The sequence below is a fragment of the Acipenser ruthenus genome, chromosome 57 (genome assembly GCF_902713425.1).
Source record: "Acipenser ruthenus chromosome 57, fAciRut3.2 maternal haplotype, whole genome shotgun sequence".
NCBI classification, from domain to species: Eukaryota; Metazoa; Chordata; class Actinopteri; order Acipenseriformes; family Acipenseridae; genus Acipenser; species Acipenser ruthenus.
Genome location: NC_081245.1, coordinates 4,344,303 through 4,358,244, shown reverse-complemented (window position 1 = coordinate 4,358,244; position 13,942 = coordinate 4,344,303). Strand labels below are relative to the sequence as shown.

General features: G+C 40.4%; 1 protein-coding gene across 3 annotated transcripts; it reads left to right on the top strand.

Moving 5' to 3' along the window:
- The first annotated feature begins 848 nt into the window (after positions 1-848).
- On the top strand, positions 849-12,945 carry LOC117407690 (zinc finger protein 391-like). 3 transcript variants are annotated; one of them, XM_034012865.3, is made up of 3 exons: positions 849-1,799; positions 6,417-6,470; positions 6,792-8,812. In XM_034012865.3, exons 1-3 carry the CDS (start codon positions 1,196-1,198, stop codon positions 7,577-7,579), a joined length of 1,446 nt encoding a protein of 481 aa, XP_033868756.3. In that variant the 5' UTR covers positions 849-1,195; the 3' UTR covers positions 7,580-8,812. The 3 variants fall into 3 exon arrangements, with proteins under 3 accessions (XP_033868756.3, XP_033868757.3, XP_033868755.3); XM_034012866.3 differs by lacking the exon at positions 6,417-6,470 and having other exon boundaries at positions 853-1,799; positions 6,792-8,808; XM_034012864.3 differs by lacking the exons at positions 6,417-6,470; positions 6,792-8,812 and adding an exon at positions 11,146-12,945 and having other exon boundaries at positions 854-1,799.
- Positions 12,946-13,942: the final 997 nt, after the last annotated feature.

Sequence of the window (13,942 nt, the reverse complement as noted above, 5' to 3'; positions counted from 1 at the left end):
ACATGACAGGACTTTTGTCCTAATATATATATATATATATATATATATATATATATATATATACCCTCCCAGTTTATTAACATCTCAGAATAGGACAAACGTAAATCAATCTCAGTTTCTGACAGCATAAAACACAACCAAGCAACCGTGCACAAAGTCAGAATCAGATTTTAAGATCTGATGAAAAATAAGCCTTTCACTTCGCTATTAATTTGTTGAAGCGGAATCAGAATTAGAAGGACTACACTCATCATCATCCGGATGTACTTTCTACCCGCTTTCAAGCTCAATTGGATTGTTTATATCACGTAAATTCAATAGAGGGCGCTGGTTAAAAACGGGTTAAAAAGAGAGGAAATTGATGTGGTGATTACTCTGGGATCGCAGGAAATGGGAGGCTATGTGAAAAAAATGATAGTAAAAGAATGGCAGGAGAGATGGGGTGAAAGCATTAAAGGAAGGTTTTATCATAATATCCAGAAAGAGGTGAACAACTGTTGGGTGAACAAAGAGTTGGGAAGGAAAGAGGAAAGAGTGTTGGATAGGTTAAGGATCGGGCAGAGTTCTTTAAATAAACATCTTTTAAGACTGGGGAAACATGAAGATGGAAAGTGTGAAAAATGTAAAGTAGCTGAAACAGCAGAACATTATTTGTTAAAGTGTGAGAAACATGAGGAGCAGAGAAGGAAAATGGAGAGGAGGCTGAGAGAAATGGAGGTATATGAAGTCAATATAAAGAACTTGCTGGGGAAAGAGGAGGGGAGACTGAATAGAGAAAGGATACTGACGAAATATATAAAGGAAAGAAGGGAAGTTATAAATAAAGATGACAGAAAAATGAGACAGACAAAGGACTACAGATAGAGGACGCTAATCATCTAAAATAATAGATGGGCGTGTCTTGAACGGGACGGAAGTGACGTCACTGTTCCGGCCTGTCCAGTTGTACACACTAACGCGGTGTGTTTATTGCTAAAGTTACAGGCGAGTGTTTGGGGAGGCGTTTATTTTTTAACATATAAACAGATTGATTTGACAGCTTTTTAAATTCATTTTTTAACACGCCTGCTGCGTTTGAATGATTACGTCGCGGTACGCATCCAAAAACCGGAAGCGGAAAGCGAACGTCGCTCTTGTTTTTGGAAACGGGCTCAAAACAAAAGAGGATTTTTTTAATTGAAATCAGTGAAAAAAAATGGACGTCAGCGTCTCCGTGTCGTTTTTTAAAAACGAGCTCGGCCCCGCCATCGAGCTGGCCGTGCAAGCGGCGGTGGAGACGGTCCTGTGCGAAATCACCAAGGTGGTCGGGACCAAGCTGGCGGGACTGCAGGTCGAGATCGCCGAGACCCTGAACGAAAACCAGACCCTGAAACGGAGGCTGAAAAGAACCGAGACCGAGTTGAAATCGGTGCGGGAACGGGAGAAAACGAGCCGAGCGAAAACGACCAGCAACAAACGACACGCTCCCCATTTCACGGAGCAGCTCGGCGTGCCGTCGTGGGCAAACAACAACAACAACAACCCGGCTTTTGTCCCGCATCCTAAGGACCGTGGACTAAACGTGGACGAACCGTGTGTCTCCTTCCTTGGGGACCAAGTGACCGAGGCTGGGACCGAGTACAACGCGGCCAGTTTTGCCCATTGTTTGCCCATCTTGATTAACCGGGACTGCGGCACGCTTGCAGATCCCGAAACGTCGCATCTGATCATCCAGGAGGATGGGACCGATCGCAGTGTATCGATCAGGGATGATGCCTTTCCACGGATCGATGATATCTGGGGGGGAGGCGGCGCTACAGGTAAGTTTGAATTGTTTGGGGATGGTAGGGGGTGATGTCCCCGGGAAGCTGGGAGCGTCCCAAGCCTTCATTTTGTGTTCTTGTCCCGGTCAATTATTTTTAAAAAAAAAACGTCCCGGTTTTTCTAATTTTTTATTCATTTAAGTACTTAACAAATTAGCAGTAGTTTATTAATATTATTCAAAAATAAAATACACGTATGGATCACTTGTTTAATAATTCTGATTCATGTGTTTAATAATTATGTTTAACTTCCTGAACCGTGGCTTTTTTTAAATGTTATTTTGGAAGACCAAAGGCAAGTCCGTGTTGTGTTTTGAATAACCCAACACAAACTTTTCTATTAAAAACTGAGAATGTGTTCACTTTAAATTCACATCAAACCTCTGCACATCATTTATTAATATAACTTTACCTGTACGTTTATTTTTTAACTTGTGAGAATTATTATTATTATTATTCATTTCTTAGCAGACGCCCTTATCCAGGGCGACTTACAATTGTTACAAGATATCACATTATACATTATTTCACATTATACAGTTATCACATTATTTTTACATACAATTGCCCATTTATACAGTTGGGTTTTTACTGGAGCAATCTAGGTAAAGTACCTTGCTCAAGGGTACAGCAGCAGTGTCCCCCACCTGGGATTGAACCCACAACCCTCCGGTCAAGAGTCCAGAGCCCTCACCACTACGCCACACTGCTGTTAGAAATAGTTGTTTTCCGTGTGCGTCTGTTTTATGAACACACTGTGTTTTGCACACCGCCGATTGTAAGCAGACAGTTTAATAAGATTCGCTTGTATTAAACATTAACCCAACCCAACCCACGCCTGGTCCGCTCTTGTTTCTTAAGACCTAAAGGAGCGACGACACTGTTGTCAATAACGTGTGTGTTTGTCTTTCATACGGTTAATGATTTTCACATTGGTTAATTCTCGCATGTCGGGCAAAGGCGCAATCCTGCACGATTAACCCATGTGCCTTTTAAATGATTTCTTTCAAATAATGGCATGCTGCATTGGCCGCCGTTTGAATTTTGTTTATATATAGTACAGGCTTCTGGGTCATTGATGTTCTGCTGTTTCTGTAGTACAGCACAGAGGGCAGTAACTTAACACTCCCGTTGCATAGCAGTGCGATCCAGTCCTGGTTTTACTGTGAGTTTTTAAAGAAATTAGTTTTTAATAATCAGACACACCTGAGCTTGTTAGCTAGACACACTGGGGGCTGATCAAGCTGGTGGTGAAACCTGGACTGGATCACACTGCTGTGCAATAGGAGTCTTTATAAGCGTTATAACACACTCCATGCATGGTAGACTTTTGCGATATCATTTAGAAGTTTCTTTGATTACATTGTTAAATAATAAAATAGTTCGCGAAGTGCCTAGCTGCGAATTTTATGTAATTTCTGCATCTGCTCAGGCTGAACTGCCCACAGACACCCGGGCGATGAAAATGTTTTAACAGATACAAATAGAGAGTGAATTAATCACAGGTAAGTTTTAAAAGTGTAAAAGCTACCCAGTTAAACACAGTTACCTGAAACTCAGGAAGAACGCAATGCCCAAACTAATTTATCAATATTAATTAATCATTAATCAACAGCATAACGTTTTTTTTTTTTAGAAATATGAACCACAATTTGACTCGGAAGAAAACGTTTTCTAGCAGGAGAAACTACTTCATATGAGACCCCTGTACTATCACGTGACCAGACGCGTAGAAATCCTTAGGAAAATAGAAGCTACGATTGAAATAAATAGTCAGCAATTGACAGCTGGTGAAGGGTTAACCTTTAAACAGATTGACTGTTAGGTGTCGATCATGTGTTTTGTTACTCTTGAATTATCTGTACACTGGTTTTCGGGACGATCGGAGTTGGTTTATTCCGGTCTTTTGTCTTGGTCTCGCTTTTACTCATTCACGATACCTGAGTTGTTTGGCACAGCGGTCTAACTGAGTTTCAGGTAACTGTATTTAACTGCGTGGCTTTTACACGTTTCAACTTAACTGTGATTATTAGTCTCTCGCTGATATTGAACGGTCTCTCATTCAAACAACGCAGCTCTGCTCAGAAAATTATAATTTGTTTATTGAGCAGACGCCTTTATCCAAGGCGACTTACAGAGACTAGGGTGTGTGAACTATGCATCAGCTGCAGAGTCACTTACAACTACGTCTCACCCGAAAGACGGAGCACAAGGAGGTGAAGTGACTTGCTCAGGGTCACACAATGAGTCAGTGGCTGAGGTGGGATTTGAACCGGGGACCTCCTGGTTACAAGCCCTTTTCTTTAACCACTGGACCACACAGCCCCCCAGTGTATTGTATTACTGCAATAAGAGTAAAAATAAACTGTGTGTTGATATTTTGTTTAGTTCCGTTGCTATAGCGTTGTCAAAGTATTAAAGTTATTTAAATAAACATTGCAACAGGTGGTTTGGTGCAGGTGCGTTTTTACCCTTAAAGGCAACTAAGGTAATTCACTCTCTGTTTGTATTAGACTGTATCTGTTAAATTCTCTTCGCCCGGGTGTCTGTGGGCAGTTCACCAGCCAGGGCAGATGCAGAAATTACATAAAATTCAAAGCTAATTCAGCATCTACCCACCGCAGCTGGGCACTCAGAACTGTCCGGGCATTTCTGCCCGATTTTGGCATTGGTCCATAACATACATAGATACACACATACATACATACATACATACATACATATATATATATATATATACATAGATAGATAGATAGATGGAGAGAGAAAAGGATATTTCAGGTATTTAAAAAGGTAGAATAATTGATTACAAATCAATTATCAGGACGTTGATAATTGTACAAAAATTGTAATAAATTATTCTACCTTTTTAAATACCTGAAATATCCTTTTCTCTATTTTTTCTTTTTTCTTATTGATCATTTTGGTACACAGCCGTTTTCCTTTTTCTCAAACTTTATATAATATAAATAATGTTATACTACTATTAAGGCTTCTGGTAGACTTTTGCGATATCATTTTGTAGTTTCTTTAATTACATGATGTTAAAAAAATGTTTATTAATTTATTTTTTAATTATGTCTTAATCAAATGCTCTGATGCAAAACTTTTGGCTAGAGCTGTAGTTTATAATACTTGAATGTTTGTTTTGGCTTCTCAAGCGAGTTCACACAGACGGTTTTTTAAAAATAAAAAAAAGAAATCTTGACTGTACCTTAGGGGGTTTGCTAGGGCTGGACAAAAGTCCCCGTTGGCACGTTTAGGAGACGCTGTTGTTAAAATACTGATCCAGGACAGGATCATTGATGCAGGACATGTTCTCTCCATACAATCCAATTTGCTTTTATATAGAACTCTTCGTGTGGAGCATCCCAGGATGCATTGCAATAAAAACTATAAAATAAATCACAAGCCACCGGCCAGTCAAACCAGCTCAAGAACAAGCCAACGCCAAAAAGTACGTTTTTAAATGTGGTTGAAAAAGATTAGACTGTACCGAGTTTTTTATTTATTTTCTCCACTTCGTTGATGCTGCTGTTTACAAAACTGAAGAAACGCAGAGAGGCTAACGAGAAACCCGAGAGGTGAGTTCACTTAGATTTCAAATACACATCATCTTTCTGCAGGGTAACAATTCAGCCTTGAATATATTAGCATTCTTATGAAGGAGTCATTCAGCAGACGCTTGTATCCAAAGCGACTTGCTTCTCTGTATGTCACGGCTGTTGTGGTGTTGCACAAACCAGCCAAAAATGTCTTGCTATAAATCATTTGCTGTTGCTGTACTTTGTGTTGGTACTGTACAGCTGTGGCCAAAAGTTTAGCATCCCCCCCTAGAATTTAAGCATTGAGATATAATTTAAAAAACTAAGCAAATATACAAGTATTGTCAGATCTCCAATCTCTGCAGTTTTTCTGTGGTTTTAACAATTACAATGTGTTGCATGTTTACAGTATAATACTGTAGAGCTGTGGCCAAGAGTTTGCATCACCTACAATTGATGATCTCGCCAAAAAAAATGTCACCCGGAAGCCATAATAGCAGTACAGTAGTATTTCATGTTAGATTTCGAACTGTCACGTTTTTCCACTTGTCAGTTTTTTGTTATGTGTAAAACTTCGAAGTGGTGTGTGTGATTCAATCCGTTAACATTATTCAGCATTCGACTTCATGAAGCAACATGAGTTTGTTTCCAAACGAGAGGAGGCCATTCAGCCCATCTTGCTCGTTTGGTTGTTAGTAGCTTATTGATCCCAGAATCTCATCAAGCAGCTTCTTAAAGGGTCCCAGGGTGTAAGCTTCAACAACATTACTGGGGAGTTGGTTCCAGACCCTCACAATTCTCTGTTTAAAAAAAAAAGTGCCTCCTATTTTCTGTTCTGAATGCCCCTTTATCTAATCTCCATTTGTGACCCCTGGTCCTTGTTTCTTTTTTCAGGTCAAAAAGGTCCCCTGGGTCGACATTGTCTATACCTTGTAGGATTTTGAATCAGATTGCCGTGTAGTCTTCTTTGTTCAAGACTGAATAGATTCAATTCTTTTAGTCTGTCTGCATACGACATGCCTTTTAAACCCGGGATAATTCTGATCGCTCTTCTTTGCACTCTTTCTAGAGCAGCAATATCCTTTTTGTAACGAGGTGACCAGAACTGAACACAATATTCTAGGTGAGGTCTTACTAATGCATTGTAAAGTTTTAACATTACTTACCTTGATTTAAATACAACACTTCTCACAATATATCCGAGCATCTTGTTGGCCTTTTTTATAGCTTCTCCACATTGTCTAGATGAAGACATTTTCTGAGTCAACATAAATTCCTAGGTCTTTTTCACAGTTCCCTTCTTCAATTTGATGCAAAATGTTTGGCCACAGTTTTGCTGTAAATCATGTGTTTTCATAATGTGTCTTTACTTTGGGAAAAGCATTGTTTATTGGGTAATAAGTGTCTAGAAAGCATTGTTAAGTGTTTGCCTTCTCTTTTGAAGACGCAGGCACAGTGAATCAACTCTCCTATCCCAGCCCCAGCTCCATGGAAACCAGGTACATCAAGGAGGAAATATCACAGATAGAACTGATCACCATCAAAGAGGAGATTCCTGGGCTGAACCCTGACCCCTGTGATGAGGAGGCCCGTTCTGCCAGCGCTGATCGCCTCTCCGATGCAGCGAGCAGTTTCCAGGCCTCGAACCCGAGCCCTGAGATTAACAGCGCGTTCACCTCCGATGAATTTGCAGTTCAGAGACGTTTGCAAATCCCAGAGGGAGATCTTCCGAACGCCTGTAGAGAATGCGGAGCCAGCTTCCGCTACTCCAGCTCTTTGAAAAGACACCAGCGGATTCACACTGCGGAGAAACCCTTTCACTGCACTGTCTGTGGTAAGAGCTTCAAGTCAGGAGGCAACCTTCGAACGCACCAGCAGGTTCACAGAGGGAAGAAACCGTACCACTGCCAAGAATGCGGCAGCTCCTTCAAGGAACTCCTTCATCTTGAGAAGCACAGACGGGTTCACACCAGGGAGACCCCGTACCGCTGCCAGGTGTGTCGGAAGAGCTTCATTCGCTTGGGAACGCTCCATATCCACCAGCGCATTCACACCGGAGAGAAGCCCTATCACTGCACCGAGTGTGGGAAGAGCTTCAGGCACTCCGACTGCCTCAAGAAGCACCTGAGAATTCACACCGGAGAGAAGCCTTATCGGTGCACGGAGTGCGGAGAGAGCTTCAGTCGCTTGGATTACCTGAAGAAACACCAGCAGGTTCACAAAGGGAACTAAACACTCAGTCCTGAAGCTGACCTTTCAGAGGCTTTGTGTGGTGAAGGTGGTGATCATTGGAAACATATTGAAAAAGCAACGCTGTCCGAAGGCTGAAGGGTATATAATTACCGTGGTGTGAGGATTATGAGTAATCCATTCGATTACAGTTGTTTTAGAAAATGATGTGTGATTTATTTTGTGTTGCAAATGACCTGAACAGACCCATTAAGCATGCTAAGCTAATCCTGCTGCTGTAGCCCAACATGTTACTGTAAATAAATGTTAAGTCAATCACCGTTTCTTTATGCCTCTGAATTACTCCAGCTCCTGACTGATTAACAAACAGGTGTTTTTTTTAAAGTGTGTTTTGACACCAGTGCTTTGGCGATGGTTGAAATGCCCCATTGCGCTTCTTACAACTATATTGAATTATTCAGTTTAATTCATACAGGAGACTACAGACTAGAGGCATTTTACAATAAGAGGCATCCTGCAATATATAAATCAAAACATTTGACCATAGGTAGAAACAGAAACAGTCAAAACTTTGCAATAAAAAAATACTGACTTTTTTATTATTTTTGTCCAGGTGTATTTTGACATATAATTCCCCATTTTTATACAGTTTGGTTTTTACTGGAGCGATCTAGGTAAAGTATCTTGCTCAAGGGTACAGCAGCAGTGTCCCCCACCTGAGATTGAACCCACGACCCTCCGGTCAAGAGTCCAGAGCCCTAACCACTACCCGACACTGCTGGCCCCTATAAATTCATTCATTCATTCATTCTCTCTCTCTCTCTCTCTCTCTCTCTCTCTCTCTCTCTCTCTCTCTCTCTCTCTCTCTCTCTCTCTCTCTCTCTCTCTCTCTCTCTCTCTCTCTCTCTCTCTCTCTCTCTCTCTCTCTCTCTCTCTCTCTCTCTCTCCTAAACTCTTGGACTGGCGGTAGACCCTATAGGTGATCAGGAGTCATGTATTTAATATGTCAATGTAAACATTTACTAGTTCTGTATTTTATAGTTGTCCTGTTCATTCACTGTAATCTCAAAGTTTTGTGTTGCTTTTTAATTGCGTTGTTTAAAATGATGCAGAAGCTGGTCTTTATTCAAACTGTACTTGTGTTACACTCCCTGTAATTAAAAAACGATTTATTGAATCAAATAATGCAATGGTTTTTATGTATTGATTTATTTATTATACATATTACTTGAATGTTGATATTTTGTAAGCCTATTTTTTTTGCCAGTGGCATGTTGATGTAATGTCTAATAGTGTAAATGTTTACACTACCTGCAGTGTAAATGTTTACACTACAGGATTTACACTCTCTGTACTGTAAGAAACAATAATATATATATATATATATATATATATATTTCAAAATACTGTATTCCATAATAATAATAATAATAATAATAAATAAACATTGTTTGGATATACAGCTATGGCAAAAGGTTTTGCATTACCTGGAATTTTAGGATTGAGACAATAAATAAATGTAGATTTAAACAATATACACCAGCAGAGGGCGCAAAAGACACCTGTCAGAGATGCACAGAGCCACCTAGAAACTATGACGTGCCAGGACGTGTCAGCAGTGAGATTTGACTTGAAGTTATATATATATATAAAATTATACACACACACACACACACACACACACACAAATATACAGTCGGTGCTACAGGAGTGTTTGAAAGTCTTGGGAACATTGCCTCCCAGTCTTCCTCTTTGTTCTTTTTTACACTCTGAGGAAGATCAGGATCGGTCGAAATGTGTTAGCGATTCATTAGTTTTATGTAATAAATGTCTTATTTTTGAACTGAACCGTACGGGTTGTGGACTTGTGTTTTAACCGGGGGAAGCAGTGTATATTTATTTTGTGGTGAATTGCCACTAAAGGAGACCATTGCTTTGTTGATTATATATATATATATATATATATATCACACACACACACACAAGGATGGATTTTTTTTGACGGATTTCATTTGAAATTTGCCTCTTGTGTAATATGTAGCTCCCCACGAAAACTCCCATTCCTGAAAGAACATGCATATATTTTATTTACTTAAAAATAAATCCATCAAGTGTTTGCCTTACTGACCCACTTCCTGTTTGCATTCAGGAACCTGGCGGCCAGTTTGGTTTGCTTCCTGTAATATCTTGAAATATTTTTAGACTGTGAAATTCTGTGACACAATCTTATTTTTACAGTGAAACCAAAAACACACAGCGCCCTAAACCTGTCCTTCACGGCTGGTCTGTGCCCTGGAAATAATAACCCAGACTCGGAACACTGCAGTCCAGCACTTCCTTGCCCACAAACCACAAAAGGGTTCACACAAGTAAATAATTTAAACAAAAACTCTTCTACACAAAACAGGACCCAAGCTGTGGCTGCCACAGTGCGTGAACTAAACTCTGTAACATCTTGAACCCTGAACCCTGATCCACTTTTCCAGCTGAGCAAGTGTGGCTCATCTCTCACTGTTCAAACATGTCTTTGTTCTCTAAGATGTGGTCAGGGGTTAATGGAGAATCGGTAATTCAATTGCAGCAGTGTGGCGTAGTGGTCAGGGCTCTGGACTCTTGACCGGAGGGTTGTGGGTTCAATCCCAGGTGGGGGACACTGCTGTTGTACCCTTGAGCAAGGTACTTTACCTAGATTGCTCCAGTAAAAACCCAACTGTATAAATGGGTAATTGTATGTAAAATAATGTATAATGTGATATCTTGTAACAATTGTAAGTCGCCCTGGATAAGGGCGTCTGCTAAGATATAAATAATAATAATAATAATAATTGCCACCTGACCACATTCCACCCTTTTTAATAAAAAAAAACACTTCACACTTAACTAATTAAACTTACTGCCCAGTCACATCTTATAATTCAACCTGGAACTTTTTGATTTTAATTTTCCTGAATCTCTATCTTCATTTTTTAAATGTTAATTAGTATTGTTAAGCTGTCAATGCATCCTGATAGAGAAAACTATTCCTTACAAACTGAGGTTGGATGTTATTTTTGCTACAAATCAAGGAGATTTTAAATGATGGGCTTGCTATCGGATTATTATTATAATGTGTTTATTTAGCAGACGCCTTTATCCAAGGCGGCTTACAGAGACTAGGGTGTGTGAACTATGCATCAGCTGCAGAGTCACTTACAACTACGTCTCACCCGAAAGACGGAGCACAAGGAGGTTAAGTGACCTGCTCAGGGTCACACAATGAGTCAGTGGCTGAGGTGGGATTTGAACCGGGGACCTCCTGGTTACAAGCCCTTTTCTTTAACCAATGGACCACACAGCCTCCTTACACTAAGATTACACTAAGAAAAGCTGTCAGAACAGCTCTTAAATGAATGGGGGAAAATTACACATCCAACGATAAACTAGAGTGCGAGAATGAAATGCAATTTGGATCAGCGATGAGCAATTAACGTAATTTGTCTGTTTTGAAGACGTGGAGGTTAAAAAACGAGCAGCATTGTTTTGCAATTAACAGTTTAACAGAGTTTAATTAGAAAACAGAATCGGCTCAAAGTTTTAAAAGCACCCTTTTTTTGTATCTGTTTTTCAAGGCAGGGGCATCGAGGAGGACCAGGATTATCAAAGATCCCAGGAGCACTGTGTCCCGAACGAGGGACTGGATCCTCTTCACATTAAAGAGGAGCTCTCTGATATTCGATCTGTCCTCATTGGAGATGAGGGCACGCATCCTGCCTGTGTTACGGATCCCGCTTCTGAGTTGGATCCTGTCCCGGTTAAACAGGAGGATCCCGAACAGGACTGCGTTGAAATTAAAGAGGACCTGAATCGCTCCTCTGCGAGTTTGCCTTGCCCCAATAACTATGCTGGACTTGTGAATCAGTTCAGCATTGAAACGGAAAAAGCGGCCGCTTTTAAAAAGCCAAGAGGCTCCGCAAAGTGGCAGCAACCCAGAAAAATAGGAAAAACTCACTCGTTGTCTCAAAGTGTTGCAAGTCCCTCCTTCCCCGCTTTCAGGAAACAACACCAGCATATCAGTGTGTCCGAGAGAGCGTACGACTCTCCTCAGAGCTTGAGCCTGTTTGAAAACCTCCGACAGCACCAGCGTGTTCTCACAGGAGAGAAACCCTATCACATGCCTGATCGGGGGAAGCGCTTCAAGGAAGAGGTTCAGCTTCGGCAGCACCAGCGTATTCCCACAGGAGAGAGCAGACACCCCTGTAACGTGTGTGGGAAGAGTTTCACTCGTATAAAAACGCTTCATATACACCAGCGCATTCACACGGGAGAGAAGCCGTACCCCTGCACCCACTGTGGGACAAGTTTCAGGCATCTAGACAGCCTCAAAAAACACCAGCGAATTCACACAGGAGAGAAGCCCTATAAATGTACAGAGTGTGGGAACATTTATAGGCACTTAACCAGCCTCAAACACCATCAGAGAATTCACGCAGGACAGAGATCTTAAATAAAATGACCTGGCGTTTCAATACAGAAGCGTGATTATTATTATTATTATTATTATTATTATTATTATTATTATTATTATTATTATTATTATTATTATTATTAAGTAATTTAGCAGACACTTTTATCCAAAGCGACTTACAGAGATTAGGGGGTGAACTGTCCATCACAGCAGAGTCACTTCCAATAGGAGCTTGTTTGTTTGACGTCTCATCCGAAGGACGGAGCACAAGGAGGTTCAGTGACTTGCTCAGGGTCACACACGCACACACACACACAGAGTGAGTCAGTGGCTGCTGCAGAGTCACTTCCAATAGGAGCTTGTTTGTTTGACGTCTCATCCGAAGGACGGAGCACAAGGAGGTTCAGTGACTTGCTCAGGGTCACACACACACACACGCACGCACGCACACGCACACACACAGAGTGAGTCTGTGGCGGAGCTGGGATTTGAACCTGGAGCCTCCTTTTCTTACCATAATAAAAGGCTTCTCTTCCTTTGTTAAAACTCATAAAGGGAAATATAAATATGATGGGGAAAACCAAACGTGTGAAACAGATGTTTGTGTAAATAAATGTATGGATCTTATGTTTTTTTTTTTTTTTACATTTTTTTATATAAAATAGTGCTTGGTATTGTATTGATTAAAATGCATTGTACATGCATAGCTGTGGCAAATGTTTTGCATCACCCTATAGAGTGCATTATGTTTCATGAAGCTGAGTGAAACCTTCTGAACAATGTTAACATATTGAACTGCACACCGCTTTGTAGTTTTCCCATCTACTAAACTAAAAACCGACAAATTGAAAAATGTGACAATTTGAAATCTAGTGTACTACTGTTGAGGATTCTGTTAGGCTTTTTTGCGATATCATTTTGTCATTTATTTGATTCAGTGATGATAAATAAAAGATCAAAATTATGTTTATAGTTATTTTTTAAAATTTTGTCTCAATCCTAGAATGTGGGCAGCAGTGTGGAGTAGTGGTCAGGGCTCTGGACTCTTGACCGGAGGGTCGTGGGTTCAATCCCAGGTGCTGCTGTACCCTTGAGCAAGGTACTTTACCTAGATTGCTCCAGTAAAAACCCAACTGTATAAATGGGTAATTGTGTGTAAAAAATAATGTGATATCTTGTAACAATTGTAAGTCGCCATGGATAAGGGAGTCTGCTAAGAAATAAATAATAATAATAACATTAGTATGTCATACAGACACTGGAAAATATCGCTGTGATTTGTGTGTAAGTGCTTTGGTACCGTTCCACGCCACATGATGAAAGAGAGTCCTTCAGCTCTCTCTCGCTTGTCTGTCACTAGGCCGATCATCCTGAACTTCATTACTGTAAAGAAACTCCATACAATTTGATAAAACAACATTTCTTACACCAACAATGTGTTGTCTGGGTGAAATTATTATTATTATTTATTTCTTTATTATAGTGGGAGAAAGATTATTAAATCTCCAAACGGTATCTGGAAAGTTAATGCTCGAATTTGAATGAATATATGAACTCATGTGTTTGTATTATACATGACAGTGATACAAGGTATTATTAGCCATGTGTAACTTTATAAGTGAACCGGCTAGTCTATAAATGAACCAACATTTCCTTGTCGTTTTATTAACTGGCTGATCAGCTGGTAACTTTTATCCATTTTTGAATATAATTAATACATCTGTTATCTGTGTGCTTGTTTGAAATACAAAATGAATCTCCTGTATATCGACACGCATATTAATGTATGCACTGAACTATACCCCAGGAAAAAAGAAGGCGCCTGTTTTCTTGATTATACGGTAAACTAAAAACAGAGCTGATCCCTTATTGGTTAGGAGTACCCCAGCGCGTCCAATCACCGGAGGACTCCTCGGTTCCGAATGACCCCGCAGCCAATGGCAGGCGAGAGAGGGGGCGGG